Consider the following 25928-nt stretch of genomic DNA (forward strand, 5'->3'; position numbering starts at 1 on the left):
CAAACATAACATATCATATTTATTCGATTGTCCCGGATTTACATTCACTATGTTACGTCTAGTCTATGAGAACAGGCTGTGTCGCTACATCGCCACGCATTCTGACTCCACGGTGCTGTCTCTCTTATTTCGATCTCCATCAGTACTACGTATGAAGAAGAATCACCACGACAACGGTTTGCTCCTCAAAACATCTGGAGCACAACGTTTGACCATGCAGAGACAGTCGCTCTGCCCCTAAGAAAGAGACGAGAGAGGCAGCACCAGGACCGAGCACTTGACGCCTTGCTTCACCGCATCGATATGCAGTAGTGTGATACCAATTCTGCGGAGACAGGGATTGCGCATTCGTGATCAACTGTAGTCTCCTTCGTGGTGCCAAACTGATTCATTTGGCTATAGGGTGGGGGTGGGGGGTGGGAGGCGGGGGGATTCATAATATCCAGATTTGATCAATAGCCTACGGTACTGTGTGATATCGTTGGACCTGCGATGGGCTACAACGTATGGGGATATGGAATGGCTCGCTCGGGAATCTTTATCGTGTTGATGGGGTTGTGGAGGTTTAGCTCTGCTTGCCCTGCATCCTGCACTTGCAGCATCTCAAGGCTTGTTTGTATCGATCCTGACCCAGGGATCGAGGATTTCCCTATCCTTACGTTAGATGACATGGAAATGGACATCAACATCACCGATATGTAAGTAAAATGAATGGCTACACCATTGTAGACATGGTGAAGCCTACAATGAACTGCACAATAGTATAAATGTTAACGTTTTTAAGCACACCAATGTCAGATTGCTAAAACAAATACATAATAAAAGGGGTGTCTACTATGCCATGCAGGCTGTTAAACTCTCATGTTTCTCAGTTTTGTATGGGAACAACAAGCAACAACAAGCAAATATAATAGTGTGGGATAATTATCATGCAAAGGAGAGTTTTGTGCTTGTGACTGAGTGTGTGTGACTGTGTGTGTGAGCTTGCGTGTCGGGTGGTGTGGGTGCGCGCTGTTTGGAATATTTGAATTCGGGTATTTTCCTCTAGAAACCAGGCCCATGCAGTGATAGTGGAAATTATATTATGGAGGATTATGGCACGATGTCTGCCGTGGCCCCAAAATACAGGGACTGTGGGAAGAACGAAAAAAAACACGACGGAAAAATGTCAGATAATATTATGGACTCGAATCTATGTCGCCCAACAAAATACCCAACGTAGCAATGGACAATGAAGTGGTTCTTGTCAATATCAAACAGGACAGTGCCTTCAGAAAGTATTCAGACCCCTTGACTTTTTCCACATTTTGTTACGTTACAGCCTTATTTGAAAATGAATTAAATATATGTTTTTCCTCAGAAATCTACACACAATATCCCATAATGACAAAGCAAAAACAGGTTTTTAGAAATGTATACACATTTATTAAAAATTAAAATAGAAAGAAATACCTTATATGTATTCCGTCCCATTTCTATGAGACTTGAAATTGAGCTCAGGTGCATCCTGTTTCCATTGATAATTCTTTAGATGTTTCTACAACTTGATTGGAGCCCACCTGTAGTAAATGCAATTGATTGGGCATGATTTGGAAAGGCACACACCTGTCTATATAAGGTCCCACATTTGGCAGTGCATGTCAGAGCAAAAACCAAGCCATGAGGTCGAAGGAATTGTCCGCAGAGCGCTGAGACAGGATTGTGTCAAGGCACAGATCTGGGGAAGGGGAAGGGGAAGGCCCCCAAGAACAGTGGCTTCATCATTCTCAAATGAAATAAATTTGGAACCACCAAGACTCTTCCTAGAGCTGGCTGTCTGGCCAAACTGAGCAATCGGGGGAGAAGGGCCTTGGTCAGGGAGGTGACCAAGAACCCAATGGTCACTCTGACAGAGCTACAGAGTTCATCTGTGGAGATGGGAGAACCTTCCAGAAGGTCAACCATCTCTGCAGCACTCCACCAATCAGGCCTTTATGGAAGAGTGGCCAGACAGAAGCCACTCACCAGTAAAAGGCACATGACAGCCCGCTTGGAGTTTGCCAAAAGGCACCTAAAGACTTTCAGGCCATGAGAAACAAGATTCTCAGCTCTAATGAAACCAAGATTGAACTCTTTGGCCTGAATGCCAAGCATCACATCTGGAGGAAACCTGGTACCATTCCTACGTGATGCATGGTGGTGGCAGCATCATGCTGTGGGATGTTTTTCAGCGGCAGGTACTGGGAGATTAGTCAGGATCGAAGCAAAGATGAACGGAGCAAAGTAAAGAGAGACCCTTGATGTAAACCTGCTCCAGAGTGCTCAGGACCTCAGACTGGGGCAAAGATTCATCTTCCAACAGGACAACGACCCAATGCACACAGCCAAGACAACCCAGGACGGGCTTCGGGACAATTCTCTGAATGTCCTTGAGTGGCCCAGCAATAGCCCGACATTGAACCTGATCGAACATCTCTGGAGAGACCTGAAAATAGCTGTGCAGCGAGGCTCCCCATCCAACCTGACAGAGCTTGATAGGATCTGCAGATAAGAATGGGAGAAACTCCCCTAATACAGGTGTGCCAAGCTTGTAGTGTCATACCCAAGAAGACTCAAGGCTGTAATCACTGCCAACAATACTTCAACAAAGTACAGAGTAAATGGTCTGAATACTTAAGTAATTTTATTTTTTACATTACATTTATAAAAACCTGTTTTTGTGTTTTCATTATGGGGTATTGTGTGTAGATGGACGAGGAAAAATGTCAAGGGGTCTGAATACTTTCCGATGGCAGTGTATGTAGCTCAAGGTCACAGTGGTATGTGTATAAGACAGTTTGCTTGCCATTTATTAAGCTTAGGCCACAATTTTTTGAATTGCCAGAGGTGCACGGGGTGAGGTCTGTGTAGAGAAGATAGTCTATAGTCCTTACCACTGAAAGTTGTTGGTGATAGTGAATTGTATCAGGCTTGTTATTGCAGCATATGTAGGCCTGTAGATTTGCCATATTTCAGTACAGTATGTCTAAACAATACATGTATATTCATGCTCATATCATTCTCAGAGTAAGATGTAGCCTAGTGTAGACTACTGTAGATTAGTGTGCCTGTCACGTACGTGGCTCCTAAACAAATCCAGATAGTGAGCAAACTATCGACACCAGCGTGCAGGTGCCAAACATCTAGACAGGGTGGTGTTTTATTTAACTGTCTTGTCCGAGACCCTGTCCACCTTCCTTACTTTAATCAAAGGAAAACCTTCATTGATGACGGTCTACTGGCATGTCACCTTGGCATACAAGGCATTCTCATTAAAGATTGAAAATGTAACATCTAGTTCATTCTAAACCACCATCACCCATCCAGGAGTTGTGTACTCTAGCATAAAGATGTATCTATCATCTTAGCTGTTCTAGTCAGTAGATAAAGTATTTGGAGGAGTGTCTGAAGAGACACCAGTTTCTACCACTATCAAAACAGTTCAGAATCCTGTAAAACTGCCCAACGTGGGCATGATGGCCAAATACTCAGATATTTCCATATGTTTGAAAATACTATCCATCTATTGTCCCTGTATATCATCAGACACTAAATGCCTAAATATAGCTTGAGAAGTACTTTTTAAACCTTGGTGAAGGTCTATTGACCAACACGTTGGTTTACCATACATTGTGGACCATACAAGAATGTCAGTGTGTTGGAGTTTCTTTATGAGAAATTTTGAAAGGGAGTGCTATTTAAAATACTAATTTAGGGACAAGATCATGTGAATGTACTTTATTTGTAATAATAATAATTTGTAAATGTTGTATTTCAATTTTACAGATACATTGCAAATCAAAATCAACTATTTGACATTAATGATAACAGCTTGAAGTACTACTCGAATCTCAGAAATCTGTAAGTATTAGTACTACTCAAATGTTAATGTCATTACCCAGACTATTGTAGCATGTTATGGAATATGTCATGGCCAAAAGTTTTGAGAATGACACAAATATGAATTTCCACAAAGTTTGCTGCTTCAGTGTCTTTTGATATTTTTGTCAGATGTTACTATGGAATACTGAAGTATAATTACAAGCATGTCATAAGTGTCAAAGGCTTTTATTGACAATTACATGAAGTTGATGCAAAGAGTAAGTATTTTCAGTGTTGACCCTTCTTTTTCAAGACCTCTGCAATCCGCCCTGGCATGCTGTCAATTAACTTCTAGGCCACATCCTGACTGATGGCAGCCCATTCTTGCATAATCAATGCTTGGAGTTTGTCAAAATCTGTGGGTTTTTGTCTGTCCACCCGCCTCTTGAGGATTGACCACAAGTTCTCAATGGGATTAAGGTCTGGGGAGTTTCCTGGCCATGGACCCAAAATATCGATGTTTTGTTCCCTGAGCAACTTAGTAATCACTTTTGCCTGATGGCAAGGTGCTCCATCATGCTGGAAAAGGCATTGTTCGTCATCAAACTGTTCCTGGATGGTTGGGAGAAGTTGCTCTCGGGGGATGTATTGCTACCATTCTTTATTCATGGCTGTGTTCTTAAGCAAAATAGTGAGTGAGCCCACTCCCTTGGCTGAGAAGCAACCCCACACATGAATGGTCTCAGGATGCTTTACTGTTGGCATGACACAGGACTGCTGATGGTAGCGCGTCTTCTCCGGACAAGCTTTTTTCCATATGCCCCAAACAATCGAAAAGGAGATTCATCAGAGGAAATTACTTTACCCCAGTCCTCAGCAGTCCAATCCCTGTACCTTTTGCAGAATATCAGTCTGTCCCTGATGTTTTTCCTGAAGAGAAGTGGCTTCTTTGCTGCCCTTCTTGACACCAGGCCATCCTCCAAAAGTCTTCGCCTCACTGTGCGTGCAGATGCACTCACACCTGCCTGCTGCCATTCCTGAGCAAGCTCTGTACTGGTGGTGCCCCGATCCCACAGCTGAATCAACTTTAGGAGACAGTCCTGGCACTTGCTGGACTTTCTTGGGCGCCCTGAAGCCTTCTTCACAACAATTGAACCGCTCTCCTTGAAGTTCTTGATGATCCAATAAATGGTTGATTTAGGTGCAATCTTACTGGCAGCAATATCCTTGCCCATGAAGCCCTTTTTGTGCAAAGCAATGACGACGGCACGTGTTTCCTTGCAGGTAACCATGGCTGACAGAGGAAGAACAATGATTCCAAGCACCACCCTGTTTTTGAAGCTTCCAGTCTGTTATTCGAATTCAATCAGCATGACAGAGTGATCTCCAGCCTTGTCCTCGTCAACACTCACACCTGTGTTAACGAGAGAATCACTGGCATGATATCAGCTGGTCCTTTTGTGGCAGGGCTGAAATGCAGTGGAAATGTTTTTTGGTGATTCAGTTAATTTTCATGGCAAAAGGGGGCTTTTGCAATTATTATTGCAAATAAATGCAATTCATCTGATCACTCTTCATAACATTCTGGAGGATATGCAAATTGCCATCATACAAACGGAGGAGGTGGACTTTGTAAATTAATATTTGTGTCATTCTCAAACCTTTTAGCCACAAATGTAGAGTAGGTTATGCTGAACTTTGTTAATGTGTAACTGACTTTTAAAAAGTTCTCTCTTTCTAAATCTCCCTCTCTGAACCAGAACTGTGACAAATACGGGACTGACTTCTATCTCATCAGAAGCCTTTTTCAACAATACAAGACTTCAATATCTGTAAGTACTGTAGTCTTTGATTGATCCTCTGTTTGGTGTTTTTCTTCTCATCCTTCTCCTCACAGATTTAGTTAATGTACTCTCAAAGAGAAAATCTAGGGGCCACAAGCCAGTCAAAAACAATTAAGCCAAGTTCATATTATAGGGAAGTAGATTTTTACTATTTACCTCACACTGAAGTCATGGCTTCTAGTTGTATGGTAATTATGGTCCAAATCTGCATGGATTGGCATGATGATGTATAGTCGAAGGAGTTGGCTCAAGCACATAGCGATCTGGGACCAGGGCATGGTAAGGCTCATGGCTGGGTAACAGGACAACACGCTCAGCAAACAGTGAGGAACATTGTGTTTAACTGAGCTGTGTGATCACTGCCAATAGAGATCCTATTAAATTATTACTAGAGGGGCTATGTCATTAAACCAAAAAAGTTCCAGAATAGGGTGAAAATGGCAGCCATATTGGTCAGGAAGAAATCCAAACCAGTCTATTTGGAATGAATGGCAGTAGAGGCATAATCCTGATTTTACTTATGCAGGAAAGGAAAATAAAAGTAAGACATGATATATAAGAAATGGTGTAATATAATTATTGTCAACCTAAAAGTGTAATGTAATTATAAATGCAGTTTATATGGGTTATATACCAATTTTCTATATAGATAGCCTCTAAAAATATGTAAACAGGCCATAAATGTCTACATTTTTGTTTTCTTGGAAAGCTGAGTGCTATTATATGATGCAATGTCAGTACTTGTTGCATTTACAACTTGTCAAAATCAGATTTCAGCCTGTGTATGACTGTGGATTGACTGCATTGTTTGATTGGAATGTTGGCGTATTGGCAGTTAATTCATTAAAATGTATGGAATCGGCCTCCCGGGTGGCGCAGTGGTTAAGGGCGCTGTACTGCAGCGCCAGCTGTGCCACCAGAGACTCTGGGTTCGCGCCCAGGCTCTGTCATAACCGGCCGCGACCGGGAGGTCCGTGGGGCGACGCACAATTGGCCTAGCGTCATCCGGGTTAGGGAGGGTTTGGCCGGTAGGGAAATCCTTGTCTCATCGAGCACCAGCGACTCCTGTGGCGGGCCGGGCGCAGTGCGCGCTAACCAAGGTTGCCAGGTGCACGGTGTTTCTTCCGACACATTGGTGCGGCTGGCTTCCGGGTTGGATGGTGCTGTGTTAAGAAGCAGTGTGGCTTGGTTGGGTTGTGTATCGGAGGACGCATGACTTTCAACCTTCGTCTCTCCTGAGCCCGTACGGGAGTTGTAGCGATGAGACAACATAGTAGCTACTACAACAATTGGGGAGAAAAAAAGGGGTAAAATAAAAATAATAAAAAATGCATGGAATCATTGGGAACCCGAGTGGTGCAGCGGTCTATGGCACTGTATCTCAGTGCAAGAGGCATCACCACAGTCCTTGGTTTGAATCCAGGCTGTATCACATCCGGCCGTGAGTCTCATAGGGCGGCGCACAATTGGCCCAGCGTTTTCCGGGTTTGACCGGGGTAGGCGGTCATTGTAAATAAGAATTAGTTTTTAACTGACTTGCCTGGTAAATATATGTATATTTTTTAATTCCTCTAAAAGGATCTGTGGATAAATTCTTAAAATTCATTATTTTACACAGGGGTTGGAACCAGTTCAGGGAACAGAAGCAAAAACCTGAAAATAAAGGAAGGAACAGAATCAGAAAAGGGAACGAAAGTGCTCTATACTGTTCCCGGAACAGAACCGTCATTTGAAAAGCATGGGAACCAGTTAATAACTTTATTTTATGTTCTGGGCATTTTTTTCTTCAGTCCCACAAATAATGCAACAAGGCGCCCATGCCAAAGCCCTCATTCCGTCACACATAAACGTATTCCAGTATCTGCCTGCCAGCTGTAAATCTTTGCATATATTTGTGTGTGTAGGCAACGTGCCCCTCTCCCTCTGAAGTATAGGCTACTGTAGCCTACTGATGGCATTACAAGCGTGATTAAGAAATTAGAGAGGGATTTTTAATTGGAGAAGAATGGATGAACATTTTCAAGGCTAGTTGCGTATACTATAGTATTCACATTTCACATTGGATTAATTCACTACAAAAAGGTAAGACTTTAGAAGCTTTTAATTTAGAAGGTTTTTAATTCTGATGCCGCTCTACACACACAAGCATGTTCGCTAGCTAGCTAGCACTGGTCCAACTCTCAGAGGTTCAAAGGCATTCAATGTTCCTCCAAAGAAGCCACTCTTTCGTAGGTATAATACTGTGGCCCTCAATTCAGATAATGCATGTCATACCAAGATGGCCAGTATTTCAAGCCCCCCACCCCCCTGGAACAGTGGAATGGAACAAAAAAATAATGGTTCTGTTCAGAATGAAACTATTGGTAAATAGTTTTGGTTACAACCCCTTACACAATATCTTATCAAATCACTGGCAAACCACGGTTGACCAACTCCCTGACCAAAATGGCTGACCTTTATCCCATCATTAGAAGGTTCAAGTCCATTCTAGTATTCTAATTACTAAATCTATGTTACTGCCAATCAAGGGTTTAATTCTAATCAGTAGGAGAGGCGTAAGAGAGGAAGGAGTCCTGTCCGCACAATGCAAAGATAATGGCTGGACTATCGAAACCTTACTTTTTTCATGCATAGTTAAACTGTACAAGGTGCAACATTTGAAAGGTGATAGAGCAAATAGAGCAAGCGTTCCAACATCACATACTGTTTTGTTGTAACGACACACTGGTTATATAAATTGATTGTATTATTTATGTTTGACCTACATGAGTTGTTTCATTGTAACCTTTATGATGTATTACTTTGACTTGTAGGAATCTGAGAGACAATAACTTGTCAACACTGTCCTGGAGGACATTCATAAACTTAAACATGACATCTTTGTAAGTACCTATCTCTATTTACTATGTTATGGGACTTATGTTATAGATAAAATGGCAATAAATATGTGATAGGAAGTATTTGAGCGTACTGTGTGTGTGTGTGTGTGTTAATGCTCAGTTTTCCCCCCTCTAGTCCTCTCCTGTCTGGTAACCCTCTGGAGTGTGTATGTGAGAACATGTGGATCAAACTGAGGCTGCAAGAGGACATTGACAGTTCAGAAAGTCAACAGCTGAAATGCATAGACGACCTTGGAGTGAGGAGGGCCATCTCCAGATTAATTATCCCTGATTGTGGTAATGCCAACGAGAGAGAGAGAGAGAGAGAGAGAGAGAGAGAGAGAGAGAGAGCGAGAGAGAGCGAGAGAGAGAGAGAGAGAGAGAGAGAGAGAGAGAGAGAGAGAGAGAGACCAGAGGAAAAGAACTCTGGACCACCTATACTCCACACATGGAGACACATGCAAAGCTCTCCCTCACCCTCCATTTGGCAAATCTGACCATAATTATATCCTCCTGATTCCTGCTTACATGCAACAATTAAAGCAGGGAGCACCAGTGACTATGCTTGAGGCAAATAACACTGAAACATGCATGAGAGCATCAGCTGTTCCAGAAGACTGTGTGATCACGTTCTGCACAGCCGATGTGAGTCAGACATTTCAACAGGTCAACATTCACAAGACGGATTACGGATTACTAGGATGTGTACCGCGAGCATGCGCTGACCAACTGGCACGTGTCTTCACTGACATTTTCAACCTCTCCCTGGCCGAGTCTGTAATACCAACCTGTTTTAAGCAGACCAGCATAGTCCCTGTGCTCAAGAAGACTAAGGTAACCTGCCTAAATTACTACCAACCTGTAGTCTGTAGCCATGAAGTGCCTTGAAAGGCTGGTCATGGCTCACATCAACACCATCATCCTGGAAACCCTAGACCCACTCCAATTTGCAAATCACCCCAACAGATCCACAGATGATGCAATCTCCATTGCACTCCACACTGCCTTTTCCCACCTGGACAAAAGGAATACCTACGTGAGAATGCTATTCATTGACTACAGCTCAGCGTTCAACACCATAGTGCCCTCAAAGCACATCAATAAGCTAATGACCCTGGGACTAAACACCTCCCTCTGCAACTGGATCCTGGACTTCCTAACGGGCCGCCCCCAGGTGGTAAGGGTAGGTAACAACCCATCCGCCACACTGATCCTCAACACGGGGGCCACTCAGGGGTGCGTGCTCAGTCGCCTCCTGTACTCCCTGTTTACACATGACTGCACGGCCAGGCACGACTCCAACACCATCATTACATTTGCCGATGACACAACAGTGGTAGGCCTGATCACCAACAATGACGAGACAGCCTATAGGGAGGATGTCAGAGAGCTGGCCGGGTGATGCCAGGACAACAACCTCTCCCTCAACGTGATCAAGACAAAGGAGATGATTGTGGACTACAGGAAAAAGAGGACCGAGCATGCCCACATTCTCATTGACGGGGCTGCATTGGAGCAGGTTGAGAGCTTCAAGTTCCTTGGTGTCCACATCGCCAACAAACTAACATGGTCCAAGCACACCAAGACAGTCGTGAAGAGGGCATGATGAAACCTCTTTCCCCTCAGGAGACTGAAAAGATTTGGCATGGGTCCTCAGATCCTCAAAAGGTTCTACAGCTGCACCATCGAGAGCATCCTGACTGGTTGCATCACTGCCTGGTATGGCAACTGCTCGGCCTCTGACCACAAGGCACTACAGAAGGTAGTGCTTACGGCCCAGTACATCACTGGGGCCAAGCTTCCTGCCACCCAGGACCTTTATACCAGGCGGTGTCAGAGGATGGCCCAAAAAATTGTCAAAGACTCCAGCCACCCTAGTCATAGACTGTTCTCTCTGCTGCCGCATGGAAAGTGGTACCGGAGCACCAAGTCTAGGTCCAAGAGGCTTCTAAACAGCTTCTACCCCCAGGCCATAAGACTCCTGAACATCTAATCAAATGGCTACCCAGACTATTTGCAGTGCCACCCCCTCTTTACACCACTGCTACTCTCTGTTGTCATCTATGCATAGTCACCTTAATAACTCTACCTATATGTACATACTACCTCAAATAACCGGTGCCCCCACACATTGACTCTGTATCGGTACCCACCTGTGTATAGTCTTGCTATTGTTATTTCACTGCTGCTCTTTAACTACTTGTTACTTTAATTTCTTATTCTTATCTGTATTTTTTAAAACTGCATTGGTTAGGGGCTTGTAAGTAAGCATTTCACCTGTTGTATTCGGGCATGGGACTAATACATTTTGATTTGATTTGTACAGTAAAACAACGTTGTTAAAAGTTCTGTTTACGTTTGTCTCACAGAGGCTCCCGCAGTGGAGGTCAGTCCCTCTATAGTCACAAAGATGGAGGGAAGTGATGTCACAGCAGTGTGCAGTGCAACAGGGTCTCCTGCCCCTGAAATCTCGTGGAATTTGGACACCATCTTCACCAGCTATGAGGTGAGATGATGTTCTTTGTTTTAGTATATTATGAAGGCACAATCCTCTGACTATTACTAGAGCTAGGATGATGAGGCCATGTTGGCATAGAATAACTCCTGGCTTTATATGTAACTGAACCACATAGCACTACATTTTATTCATTATTTTACATGGAACTTGTCATAAGTTTTTACATTTCAATACATATATTATGAAAAGCAATATCTAATTGTTTTATAACAATAGCAGTACATTATTCCATACTTTTAGGTGTTTTAGAACTTACAGCATTTAAGATTTGAACTCCAGATTTTTCACTATGATCACAATGATATGTTAACTGTATCTACCATGTATTATATGTAACTATTAATAATACCACTAATTCTTGCGCTAATAATGATAAATGTATTTACAGGTCAATATCTTGGAGCTGGAAAGCAATCTGACACTGTCAGGTCTCTCGCCTTCGGACAACGGCAGAGTGATCACTTGCAATGTGGAGAACGTAGTCGGCCAAACCGAGGCTTACCTCCAACTCAACATCCTCTGTAAGGACGTGTTCTGTTGTGTTGAGTACATGTGCCTTTTTCATTTACATTTTATTCTGGCACTGTGGTTGCAAAATGTTAAATGTCATTTTCACGGATGATTCTACAGTGTTTTTTCCTGGATCGTCTGGTGACTCTGTGTCCTTACTGAAAATAATGTTTCTCACTTCTCCTTTAGTACTGTCCACTATCCCTCAACAATCTGATTGACTCTACATGTCTTCCTGTCACCTTGCCATACTCTTCTCCTCCTGTTCAGCTCCTGGTTGCCCTCAATGCCTTACCATAACATACCCTCCCTCCATCCCTCCCACGGCACTCCTCCAGACCTCCTTCCTCGTGTCTAGCACCCACTCCCAGTATCCTGTGACTATTCTTCCTTTCCTGTTCCTGTTGTCTCTGTCAGTTTGCCCCACTATCCTGGAGCTGCTGGAGCCATTGAGACTCCACCACTGGTGTATCCCTTTCAGTGTGACTGGGAACCCCAAGCCCGAGCTGCAGTGGTACCACCAGGACCAGGAGCTCCACGAACAAGAGTATATCAAGACTGAGATCCACAAGAGCCTTGGAAGCGTTCACCACGGCTGCCTGCAGCTTGCCAACCCGACTCACATCCACAACGGGCAGTATACGCTGGTGGCCAGGAACGAGTTCGGGGAGGACCAGAAAGTAATTGACGCCCACTTCCTGCTCCCGCCAGACGAGGGCGACTATCCCTCAGGTCTCACTCCTGTTTCATTTATAGTTACTGCAATTCTATATAAGATGTTATATAATCGATATAAGCGGTTTTATACACTCTCAGAAAAAAAGAGCGCTATGTAGAACGATCTGTCCCCGTAGGACCTGAACAAGTTTTACAGATAGAACAGATCAGTTTCCAGTCAGATAAAACCCTTTTTGGTTACAAATAGCATCCTTTCAAGGGTTTTATTTGGAACCAGATATTCTATGTGGAACCAAAATAGTTCTATACGACCTGAAGTCTCCTACGGGGACAAATGGTTCTACACGGCACTCTGTTTTTCTGAGAATATACTGTTTTCTGTATAGCATAGTATATGTAACGGATGTGTGTGAATAACACGGCAACTCTCCTTTTCACTTTTTTCAGAACAGCCATATTACCCTTGTAAGTATTTATTTAGATGTTGAATTTTGCTAAGAATTATCATTCTAAAATGTGCTGTTACAGAGACATGTATGTATGCGTTTTTCTCTTGACATGACATTAAGTTTAAGAGTTTAGGGATAATGGCAGATTGACGATTTGTCTGCCTTGTCATCATTTCAATGTCCTCTGTCCACTGCTCGTCCTGTGCTGTGGGATATCGTCACCATGCTGGTCCTTAGACACCACTGGTAGGTGCTTTAACTTTGAAATCCTGTGGTCAACATTACATGACGTAGCTAACACATCTTTAATACTGTACATATCCCAACCAGACAGTATTTTCAGCATTTGAGAGGAAATTAGATTAGATTATGTACTTCAATGTAAATGTTTGTATGCTTAATGCTATTTTCATTCTGTATTAAATATGTAATTTTCTCTCAGACTCACCACTACCCCCAATAGACGACAGTGTTGCAGTAAGTTAACATACACGCCATCATTTGTCATGCATGGTTATTTATATACAGTACTATAATGTAGTGCACTGATATTGGCAGGTATTTTATGTTGTCGAATGGTGTTTTCCCAGGTGTACCTAGTGGTGGGAATCGCTGGTGTGGCATTAATTGTATGTGTTCTGATGGTGATCATTCTGAAATACGGAAGAAACTCTAATAAGTTTGGGATGAAGGGTAAGCTTTTCTCTTTAATCTCAGTTGAGTCGTTTTCCAGACCTGTATTAAGACTTGCAGGACTCAGTTGGATTCCCATTTAAATGATAATGAACATTGTGCACATTTCTACAGTATATTTAGTCCCACCACATTGCAGCTTAAGTTTTGCCACATAACAACATACAGAAGTCAAACATGAAAAAGACCTCTCACTCCTGTCATTATATTTCCTCCCACTGTGCTCCTCCACCTCCTCCTCAGGCTCCTCCTCCTCGGTCATCAGTAACGATGATGACTCTGCCAGTCCTCTTCATCACGTCTCAAACGGCAACAACACCCCGTCGTCCTCGGAGATGAGCCACGATGCGGTGATCATTGGAATGACAAAGATCCCTGTCATCGAGAACCCGCAGTATTTTCGCCAATCTGGCAGCATGCTGAAATCGGACACATGTGAGTTACCGTGCCGCCAAGGCCTGCTGGTGGCGTAACCTAGTCTTTTTCTGATAAATCCATGACAGGGACACTGTGACTGGACTGTCTTCTCCATCCACTTCCTGTCTGATGTTACCATGGCGATGACTTTGGTTGACCTCTTGCCGTGTGACCTGCAATTAATGCTGTAGTATCAGACTGTACCGTAGAGAGGCTATCACTCAGTGGAGGCTGCTGAGGGGAGGACGGCTCATAATAATGGCTGGAATGAAGTCAATGGAATGGCATCAACCGTGATACCATTCCATTGACTCCATTCCAGCCATTATTATGAGCCTCCCTGTAATCACTGGACATACATTCTGACCATAGATAGCTTTGGTAAACCCAGACAAACACATCTGACTTTTGCACTTGTTGTCCTGTGAGAAATGTAGTTCTGTTAATGGCTACCAAACTGGTCTGACAAGCGAACAGTACATCATTCTATTTTCGTCTGTGGATATCCTCTATACAGCAGTAGACTAGGGCTGTTGCTATAGCTTCAGTGTATGTAATGAGTAGGGCCAGGAGGTTTTCTTCACCTCTTGACCTGACTAATTATAACTAGGGCCAGGAGGTTTTCCTGGTCAGTTCACCCTTCTAAATAGGCCTTGTATGGGCCTTGGGCAGCAGATAGCCTAGAGCATTGGGCTAGTAACCGAGCCGACAAGAAGAAAAATATTTCAATGTGCTCTTGAGCAAGGCACTTAACCCTTCTTTGCTCCAGGGGCGCCAAAATACTATGGCTTACCCTGTAAAACAAAACATTTCACTGCACCTATCCGGTGTATTTGACAAAACATCCTTTTTTTCATAGCCTAACTGTGTCTCTCTTTACATCCCAGTTGTCCAGCACATCAAGAGACACAACATTGTGCTGAAGCGTGAGCTGGGAGAGGGGGCCTTTGGGAAGGTGTTTCTGGCTGAGTGCTACAACCTGACTCCAGATCAGGACAAGATCCTGGTGGCTGTCAAGGTAAAGTACGGTCCTCCACGCAGTTATTTCAAACTATCAACATACACTTTACAAAAGTCAAATAATGAAACAATGGGTCTTTTGTTCTGGCTTTGATATAAAAAATTGCAGTTTGTGATTTTCATTGTGCATTGTTTTGGATAATAGTACCACAAACTAATATCTCTTTGGATTTAATTGAACTTTGTAGGAAGGAGACTTTGAAAAAAATCAACAATCCCAGGAATCAATTATGATAATTATGTGTGCATGCGTACCCATGCACACACATCCCTGTCTTCCTCAGACGTTGAAAGAGGCCAGCGAGAGCGGCCGTGCTGACTTCCACCGGGAGGCGGAGCTGCTGACCAACCTGCAGCACGAGCACATCGTCACCTTCTACGGCGTGTGTGTGGACAGCGACCCGCTCATCATGGTGTTCGAGTACATGAAGCACGGCGACCTCAACAAGTTCCTCAGGTACCGTCCTGTGTCCCGATGTCTACCTGTGTCCATTCTTCCTGTGTCTGTATTGAATAGAAAGAAATAAGACGTGTGCCAGTCAAAAGTTGGGACACACCTACTCATTCAAGGATTTTTCTTTATTTGGACGATATTCTACATTGTAGAATAATGGTGAAGACATCAAAACTATTAAATACCACATACGGAATCATGTAGTAACCAAAAAAAGAGTTAAATAAATCTAAATATATTTAAGATAAAGTAGCCACCCTTTGGCTTGATGACAGTTTTGCACACTCTTGGCATTCTCTCAACCAGCTCCACCTGGAATGCTTTTCCTACATATGCTGAGCACTTGTTGGCTGCTTTTCCTTCACCCTGCGGTCCAACTCATCCCAAACCATCTCAATTGGGTAGAGGTTGGGTGATTGTGGAGGCCAGGTCATCTGATGCAGCGCTCCATCACTCACCTTCTTGGTCAAATAGCCTTTGCACAGCCTGGAGGTGTGTTGGGTTATTGTTCTGTTGAAAAACAAATGATAGTCTCACTAAGAGCAAACCAGATGGGATGGCGTATCGCTGCAGAATGCTGTGCTAGCCATGCTGGTTAAATGTGTATTGAATTCTACATAAATAATTGATAGCGTCACCAGCAAAGCACCATCACACATCATCCTCCATGCTTCACGGTGGGAGCTCCACATGCGGAGATGATCCGTTCACATACTCTGCATCTCACAAAGTCACGGCGGTTGGAACCAAAAATCTCAAATTTGGAATCATCGGACCAAAGGACAGATTTCCAACAGTCTAATGACCATTGCTTGTGTTTCTTGGCCCAAGCAAGTCTCTTCTTATTATTGGTGTCCTTTATTTTTTCATTTATTTATTTATTTTACCTTTATTTAACCAGGTAGGCTAGTTGAGAACAAGTTCTCATTTAACACTGCGACCTGGCCAAGATAAAACAAAGCAGTGTGACACAGACAATAGAGTTACACATGGAATAAACAAACATACAGTCAATAATACAATAGAAAAACAGTCTATATACAGTATGTGCAAATGAGGTAGCATAAGGGAGGTAAGGCAATAAATAGGCCATAGTGGCGAAATAATTACAATATCGCAATTAAACACTGAAGTGATAGATGTGCAGAAGATGAGTGTTCAAGTAGAGATACTGGGGTGCAAAGGAGCAAAATAAATAAAATAAATAGCAGTATGAGGTAGTTGGATGGTCTATTTACAGATGGGCTATGTACAGTGCCTTGCGAAAGTATTCGGCCCCCTTGAACTTTGCGACCTTTTGCCACATTTCAGGCTTCAAACATAAAGATATAAAACTGTATTTTTTTGTGAAGAATCAACAACAAGTGGGACACAATCATGAAGTGGAACAACATTTATTGGATATTTCAAACTTTTTTAACAAATCAAAAACTGAAAAATTGGGCGTGCAAAATTATTCAGCCCCTTTACTTTCAGTGCAGCAAACTCTCTCCAGAAGTTCAGTGAGGATCTCTGAATGATCCAATGTTGACCTAAATGACTAATGATGATAAATACAATCCACCTGTGTGTAATCAAGTCTCCGTATAAATACACCTGCACTGTGATAGTCTCAGAGGTCCGTTAAAAGCGCAGAGAGCATCATGAAGAACAAGGAACACACCAGGCAGGTCCGAGATACTGTTGTGAAGAAGTTTAAAGCCGGATTTGGATACAAAAAGATTTCCCAAGCTTTAAACATCCCAAGGAGCACTGTGCAAGCGATAATATTGAAATGGAAGGAGTATCAGACCACTGCAAATCTACCAAGACCTGGCCGTCCCTCTAAACTTTCAGCTCATACAAGGAGAAGACTGATCAGAGATGCAGCCAAGAGGCCCATGATCACTCTGGATGAACTGCAGAGATCTACAGCTGAGGTGGGAGACTGTCCATAGGACAACAATCAGTCGTATATTGCACAAATCTGGCCTTTATGGAAGAGTGGCAAGAAGAAAGACATTTCTTAAAGATATCCATAAAAAGTGTTGTTTAAAGTTTGCCACAAGCCACCTGGGAGACACACCAAACATGTGGAAGAAGGTGCTCTGGTCAGATGAAACCAAAATTGAACTTTTTGGCAACAATGCAAAACATTATGTTTGGCGTAAAAGCAACACAGCTGAACACACCATCCCCACTGTCAAACATGGTGGTGGCAGCATCATGGTTTGGGCCTGCTTTTCTTCAGCAGGGACAGGGAAGATGGTTCAAATTGATGGGAAGATGGATGGAGCCAAATACAGGACCATTCTGGAAGAAAACCTGATGGAGTCTGCAAAAGACCTGAGACTGGGACGGAGATTTGTCTTCCAACAAGACAATGATCCAAAACATAAAGCAAAATCTACAATGGAATGGTTCAAAAATAAACATATCCAGGTGTTAGAATGGCCAAGTCAAAGTCCAGACCTGAATCCAATCGAGAATCTGTGGAAAGAACTGAAAACTGCTGTTCACAAATGCTCTCCGTCCAACCTCACTGAGCTCAAGCTGTTTTGCAAGGAGGAATGGGAAAAAATTTCAGTCTCTCGATGTGCAAAACTGATAGAGACATACCCCAAGTGACTTACAGCTGTAATCGCAGCAAAAGGTGGCGCTACAAAGTATTAACTTAAGGGGGCTGAATAATTTTGCACGCCCAATTTTTCAGTTTTTGATTTGTTAAAAAAGTTTGAAATATCCAATAAATGTCGTTCCACTTCATGATTGTGTCCCACTTGTTGATTCTTCACAAAAAATACAGTTTTATATCTTTATGTTTGAAGCCTGAAATGTGGCAAAAGGTCGCAAAGTTCAAGGGGGCCGAATACTTTCGCAAGGCACTGTACCTGGTGGAGTGCTTGCTACAGGTGGGTGCTGCTATGGTGACCAGTGAGCTGAGATTTGGCGGGGCTTTACCTAGCAACGACTTACAGATGACCTGGAGCCAGTGGGTTTGGCGACAAATATTTTATTTATTTACCTTTATTTAACTAGGCAAGTCAGTTAAGAACAAATTCTTATTTTCAATGACGGCCTAGGAACAGTGGGTTAACTGCCTGTTCAGGGGAAGAACGACAGATTTGTACCATGTCAGCTCGGGGGTTTGAACTTGCAACCTTCCGGTTACTAGTCCAACGCTCTAACCACTAGGCTACCCTGCCGCCCCAGCGAGGGCGAGGGCCAGCCAACGAGAGCATACAGGTTGCAGTGGTGGGTAGTATATGGGGCTTTGGTGACAAAACGGATGGCACTGTGATAGACTGCATCCAATTTGCTGAGTAGAGTGTTGGAAGCTATTTTGTAAATAACATCGCCGATGTCAAGGATCGGTAGGATGGTCAGTTTTACAAGGGTATGTTTGACATTTGTGTCTCACCTGCCTGGTTGAAAAATGATTTTCATGTGTTTGTATGCGGGGCGCTGTTCTCAGATAATCGCATGGTCTGCTTTTGCCGTAAAGCCTTTTTGAAATCTGACACAGCGGCTGGATTAACAAGGAGTTAAGCTTTATTTTGATGTGTTACACATATATTTTCGTGAATATTGATATTCCTGTAGTTTGATATTCCTGTAGTTTCCTTGGGCACCAAGGAAAATCTTCAGATTACAAATTATAATTTCCTAATATAACTTTTCAGATATTTTAATATCTGATCAATTAGTCTTCTATCTAATGAATGAATTATTCTTTACCACACGTTAGTCTCATTCCAAAGGTCGTAAGTTGTTGGTTATCTGCACGAATCCAGCCTTCAATATGAATTATCCATACATCAATTGTCTTAATCATTTATTTACTAACTAACTAAATCACAGAAATGCATAACAAACAACAATATATATGGTTACAAGGAAATGATAAGGGGAAGTGGGTATGGACTGAGAAGGCCGGGAAAGACAAGTGACACTACACAGTTGATAATTATAATAATTTAAACGCTAATCCTTTGCACATGAATGCTCTCTTATTCGGGAATAATTGCAATCAATATATATATTTACGCTCCGTGTGCCATCATGATCTCTGTAGGAATCGTCCGTCTTTCTGTTGGAAAGTTAATCTGAACTTCGCTTTGCATCCCTGGAGTCTTTCGTGGTTAGAATGGATACTTCAGAGTCCCATTCAGAAATCTTCTTATAGAATAGATGTTTCGGCGGTTGTCAGTCTTCACGTTCAGTCAACATAAATTCTAGCTGCAGACTAGTAATTAGTATCGAAGATTTGCTCTTATTCTGTCGGTATCGATAGTCTCAGAGTTGAACCATTTACACCAGTGCAGCCAATGCTCCACGTGGTTTGGTCAGGAATTCAACAACCAAGGAATGCATGGTCTCTACTCAAACCTTAGCCCTCTCGGTAATCGAGGTACACTTGGTCTGAAGTAGGCTTCTCCAGGTGGGGTTTATATTTGGAACAGCAGAAGAGGGCTGTCCCATGACGCCAGATCAATGTCTGTGCTCATGGGGCGGGCCAATGACTTAGTTAAATTTTAAAGGGAATTGGATTCTCTTTCATTAAACAGTTTAAAATCACATTACATCATTTCACAAATAGTTTCATCTTTACTCATTCATTTTATATAATAATTAGATGCAAATGTCATAACAGAGACTCTTGTATAAACAGAGTTATGGTAATGTGGCAGTATTGTCTCTCATGAGGTCACAAACATTAAACAAAATGGACCGGTCAAAGCTGGATTCTCCACTGACTGTTTACACATTCTCTAAAACATGGATATTGTTCAGTTCTCAAGTTCTGTGAGGTAGAAGTTCCTTTGTTCTACTGTGAACCCTCTCTCTATACTGCATGGCAGGGGGGGAAGAGAGTCTCCTACAGGAATTTACGACCTGAGATAACAGAGCCTGGGTGTAGGGGGAAGAGAGAGGTGGTGAGAGAGAGAGAGAGTTGGTGCTTGCTATATCCAAAGAGGGCCACGTCATGACAGTTAGGACCGTGAGCGTGGCTGAGGTGCACCCATGACCAGCTCGGAAACCAGATTGCATAGCGGAGAAGGTACGGTGGAATTCAAAATCGTCTGTGATCTGTTTGTTAACTTGGCTTTCGAAGACCTTCGAAAGGCAGGTTAGGATAGATATAGCTCTGTAGCAGTAGTAGTTTCTTTGCAGCAATACAACCATGAAGGCCTGATTCACGCAGTCCTCTCTGAATAGTTGATGTTGAGATGTCTGTTACTTGCACTCTGGAGCATTTATTTGGGCTGACATTTCTGAGGCTAGTAACTGTAATGAACTTGTCCTCTGCAGCAGAGGTCATTCTGGGTCTTTCTTTCCCATGGCGGTCCTCATGAGAGCCAATTTCATCATAGCTCTTGATGGTTTTTGCGACTGCTATCTTCTGTATACCATTTCTTTAACACTTTTCTTGGTTACTACATGATTCCATATGTGTTATTTCATACATTCATGTCTTTCCTTGTTATTTTACAATGTAGAAAATAGTAAAAATAAAGAAATATCCTTGAATGAGTAGGTGTGTCCAAACATTTGACTGGTACTGCATGTTAGTTTGATGGTGATGCTGTATTTGAACTCCATTTCAATGCAAGCGTATGAGTTTGCACTTATCCTTCGCTGTAGTCAGCTGTAGGTAACTATAGTTTGCATTGTGTCTGACCCACCTGTGTTGTGGTGCAGGTCCCATGGTCCTGACATGGTGCTGATGGCTGATGGGCAGCACAGCCTGATGGTGGAGCTGACCCAGTCCCAGATGTTGCACATCGCCCAGCAGATTGCTGCAGGCATGGTCTACCTGGCCTCCCAGCACTTTGTCCACAGAGACCTGGCCACACGCAACTGTCTAGTGGGAGAGAACCTGCTGGTCAAGATTGGGGACTTTGGAATGTCCAGGGACGTGTACAGTACCGACTACTACAGAGTGAGTCTCATGCATACATACATGCATGCATGCATGCATACATACATACATACATATATACATACATACATACATACATACATACATACATACATACATACAAGCAGGACAGGAATACTCTCACATGTATAATTTCAATTTTGTTCTGGTTTTGGTTTGTAACAGCCATGCAGTTTCAACAATAGTTATTTTAACAACAAAAAAAAAATCTATTTTTATTGCCATTTAAATGCAAATTCTATAATCTGCATAAACATGCTGTTTCCATGGTTATAGGGGGCAACAGTGCAAATTGCACTGGCAGTTTTTTCCCTGAGCAAGGAGTTCATGGTTGACTTTGCGTTAACACTGCAATGCAAATTTAGCCGTGAATTCTACCTACACTATTTTAAGGCAAGTCTGTTTTTTTACTGTTCTTAAAATACCAAGATTTCATGAAAGCTCCTCTCCAGTATCTAACCCATTTCACATATTGTGAGGAAAAAATAATCTACCATAGCGGCTAGCCCAATCTGTTTCTGCTTTACCCAACTTTATTGTTGTTGTAATGCTGCAATGGGATTGGCTAGTTAAAGCACAAACCGATTGGGTGACCAGGCTAGCTGTTACTATCTAGTCTACACTAGAATAGTATAAACAGCCACTAGAGATTCTGGGTTAGAGTCCAGAATCTGTCGCAGCCGGCCACGACCGGGAGACCCATGCCATGGGGCGGCGCACAATTGGCCCGGCGTCATCCGGGTTAGGGGAGTGTTTGGCCGGCGGGCGCAGTGCACGCTGACACGGTCAGAAGGTGCACGGTGTTTCCTCCGACACATTGGTACAGCTGGCTACCGGGTTAAGTGGGCATTGTGTCAAGAAGCAGTGCGGCTTGGTTGGGTTGTGGTTTGGAGGACGCATGGCTCTCGACCTTCGCCTCTTCCGTGTCCATACTGGAGTTGCAGTGATGAGACACGACTGTAACTATCAATTGGATACCACGAAATTGTGGCGAAAAATGGGTAAAAGTAACAACAACAAAAAATTATAATAAAAAATTATAGTATAGACAACGCTACAGACATTACAGACAGTAATTTTAAGCCAGTAATATGATTTGTTAGTTCCATGACATGTTCTGTCTCCCAGTCCTAGGGTCTATGTAGACAACAGTACCCTCTGCTGCTGACTAGCCCTCTCTGGGGAGAATCATTACAAAACAGATGAATGTAACTGAGACCCATCATCCCCCAACCAGATAGCAGCATATGAATAGGCCCACTCACTAATACACATATAGGAAGACCAAGAATGCAGCTGAACAGCACTTTGCTCAACACATGTAATAATTAGCCAGTTATTGTAAACCGACACATGTGATGTCAATATTAGCCATGGCAGAAGATTGTTAATACCATTACAGGCAAAAAATGAATTGTGCGAGTTGGGTTTAAATAAATAAAAATTATTTTTATATATCACATCATGACATTGCATTCCACGAGAACTCTAGGCTCACACACAATATACATTTGTGTACATGTCATGTTAACCAAAGGCCTTATCGTGTAGGTTGGTTACTGACCTGACTGACTCAGTCCTTTCAGCTTCTTGTGGAGCTAAGTGACTCAACACCTATCCATTTAACCCTTTCTCGGGGGGTAGCTTATTTTCTTCACTACAGTTTGTTCTAACCTTCATCTCCTTCCTTTGACCTTCGCTGTGGTTTTCCTGGATGGTTCCTGATGGATCCTTTGTATGTTTCCAGGTGGGGGGTCACACCATGCTGCCCATCCGGTGGATGCCTCCTGAGAGCATCATGTACCGGCGGTTCACCACGGAGAGCGACGTCTGGAGTCTGGGCGTGGTCCTCTGGGAGATCTTCACCTATGGGAAGCAGCCCTGGTACCAGCTCTCCAACAATGAGGTCAGTAGTCTCTTATGACAGACAGCAGCACTCAATGGGATTTGGTTCTGGGTTCTGAGATGACAAGGTCAGAGACAGAAGCTCAAACCTTTCCTAAAGTAGATTGACTACACTGGTAACATAGTTAGGGACTTGTGTTTTGGACAGTCATGTCACATGACCTGGATTTTAAACTCTTATTTAAAGCTTTTTCAACAAACTGTCCCCTTTTATTTTTATGTCAGATCGTCCGGCACCATCCTCAGACAATTGCTTTAATTTGTGGTGTAATTTTTGGAAAATACTTAAAATAAAGGTTCAAATTGAGGTCATGTGACATGATAGCCCAAAACACAGGTCCCTAACCATAGCACCTGACCTCCAATGATGAGATTTATCTCCAAATACATCACTCTGCTGTTGTCTCTTTTTCTAATCTTAGTTACAGTAGGTCACATTTGTATTGTCCACATAGATTTGAAATGTATTATGAATATACAGTACCAGTCAAAAGTTTGGACACAACTACTCATTCCAGGGTTTGTCTTTTATGTTTTACTATGTTCTACATTGTAGAATAATAACGAAGACATCAAAACTATAAAATAACATTGTAGTAACCCAAAAAATGTAAAACAAATCAAAATATATTTTATATTTGAGATTCTTCAAAGTAGCCACCCTTTGCCTTGATGACAGCTTTGCACACTCTTGGTATTCTCTCAACCAGCTTCATTAGGTAGTCACCTGGAATGCATTTCAATTAACAGGTGTGCCTTGTTAAAAGTTTAATTGTGGAATTTCTTTCCTTCTTAATGCGTTTAAGCCAATCAGTTGTGTTGTGACAAGGTAGGGGTGGTATACAGAAGATAGCCTATTTGATAGAATACCAAGTCCATATTTTGGCAAGAACAGCTCAAATAAGCAAAGAGAAGCGACAGTCCATCATTACTTTAAGAAATGATTTTCAGTCAATCTGGAACATTTCAAGAACTTTGAAAGTTTCTTCAAGTGCAGTCTGAAAAACCATCAAGCGCTATGATGAAACTGGCTTATGAGGACCGCCACAGGAAAGGAAGACCCAGAGTTACCTCTGCTGCAGAGGATAAGTTCATTAGTTAACAGTCTCTGAAATTGCAACCCAAATAAATGCTTCACAGAGCTCAAGTAACAGACACATCTCAACATCAACTGTTCAGAGAAGACCGCATGAATCAGGCCTTCATGGTCAAATTGCTTCAAAGAAACCACTACTAAAGGACACCAAAAAGAAGAGACTTGCTTGGGCCAAGAAACACGGCCAATGGACATTAGACCATTGTAAATCTGTCCTTTGGTCTGAATTTGAGATTTTTAGTTCCAACCACCTTGTCTTTGTGAGACGCAGAGTAGGTGAACAGATGATCTGCTCATGTGTAGTTCCCACCATGAAGCATGGAGGAGGAGGTGTGATGGTGTGGGTGTGCTTTGCTGGTGACACTGTCTGTGATTTATTTAGAATTCAAGGCACACTTAACCAGCATGGCTACCACAGCATTCTGCAGCGATACGCCATTCCATCTGGTTTGTGTCTAGTGGGACTATGATTAGTTTTTCAACAGGACAATGACCCAAAACACACCTCCAGGCTGTGTAAGGGCTATTTCACCAAGAAGGAGTGTGGTGTAGTGCTGCATCAGATGACCTGGCCTCCACAATCACCTGACCTCAACCTAATTGAGATGATTTGGGATGAATTGGACCGCAGAGTGAAGGAAAAGCAGCCAACAAATGCTCAGCATATGTGGGAACTCCTTCAAGACAGTTGGAAAAGCATTCCTCTTGAAACTGGTTGAGAGAATGCCAAGATTGTGCAAAGCTGTCATCAAGGCGAAGGGTAGCTACTTTAGGACTTTATTGGTTACTACATGATTCCATATGTTATTTCATAGTTTTGATGTATTCACTATTACTCTACAGTGTAGAAAATAGTAAAAATAAAGAAAAACCCTTAATAGGTGTGTCGAAACCTTTGACGGGTACATAGGGAGGCGCACAATTGGCCTAGCGTGGTTAGGGTTTGACTGGGGTAGGCTGTCGTTGTATATAAGAATTTGTTCTTAACTGACTTGCCTAGTTAAATAAAGGTTAAATAATTAAAATAAAATAAAGTACTGTACATTTCCCAGCAATCTATTAAATAAACCAGTCTAAAAAACATCACCTTGGTGAACCTCACATTTGTTTAGATGCTGTTATCATATGAGCAATGGCTTCCTTGATTGACCCTGTGGGGATAAATGCATTTCATTTGAATTAAATTGAAAAAGTACTGAGCAGTGGCAGTGACCCGTGGTGCTCCCCCTACAGGTGATTGAGTGCATCACCCAGGGGCGCGTGCTGCAGAAGCCGCGTTCTTGTCCAAAGGAGGTGTACGACCTGATGCTGGGCTGCTGGCAGAGAGAACCCTACATGAGACTGAACATCAAAGAGATCCACAGCCTGCTCCAGAATCTGTCCAAGGCCTCGCCTGTCTACCTGGATATTCTGGGCTGAGTGAGTCTGATCGGCTGTGTTTGTGTATGGGAGGGAATGAGGGTGGAGTTGTGTGCGTACGAGCGAGCATACTGTTTGTATGGGTGCGAATAAGGGTGGAGTTTGTGTGTGTGAGCATACTGTGTGTGTGTGTATGGGTAGGATGTGTGTGTGTGTGTGTGTGTGTGTGTGTGTGTGTGTGTGTGTGTGTGTGTGTGTGTGTGTGTGTGTGTGTGTGTGTGTGTGTGTGTGTGTGTGTGTGTGTGTGTGTGTGTGTGTGTGTGTGTGTGTGCGTGTGTGTGTG

The 25928-nt window shown here is 42.8% G+C and overlaps 1 protein-coding gene across 1 annotated transcript; it reads left to right on the top strand.

The window, feature by feature from the left end:
- The first annotated feature begins 492 nt into the window (after positions 1 to 492).
- Positions 493 to 25771, top strand: LOC139421834 (BDNF/NT-3 growth factors receptor-like). Its single transcript, XM_071172953.1, has 17 exons — positions 493 to 698; positions 3805 to 3879; positions 5601 to 5672; positions 8498 to 8566; positions 8700 to 8860; positions 10933 to 11069; positions 11470 to 11602; positions 12009 to 12323; positions 12800 to 12811; positions 13161 to 13195; positions 13309 to 13411; positions 13655 to 13846; positions 14716 to 14846; positions 15133 to 15305; positions 20985 to 21225; positions 22973 to 23131; positions 25460 to 25771. Exons 1-17 carry the CDS (start codon positions 493 to 495, stop codon positions 25643 to 25645), a joined length of 2400 nt encoding a protein of 799 aa, XP_071029054.1. The 3' UTR covers positions 25646 to 25771.
- Positions 25772 to 25928: the final 157 nt, after the last annotated feature.

This window comes from Oncorhynchus clarkii, chromosome 12, assembly GCF_045791955.1.
Source record: "Oncorhynchus clarkii lewisi isolate Uvic-CL-2024 chromosome 12, UVic_Ocla_1.0, whole genome shotgun sequence".
NCBI classification, from domain to species: Eukaryota; Metazoa; Chordata; class Actinopteri; order Salmoniformes; family Salmonidae; genus Oncorhynchus; species Oncorhynchus clarkii.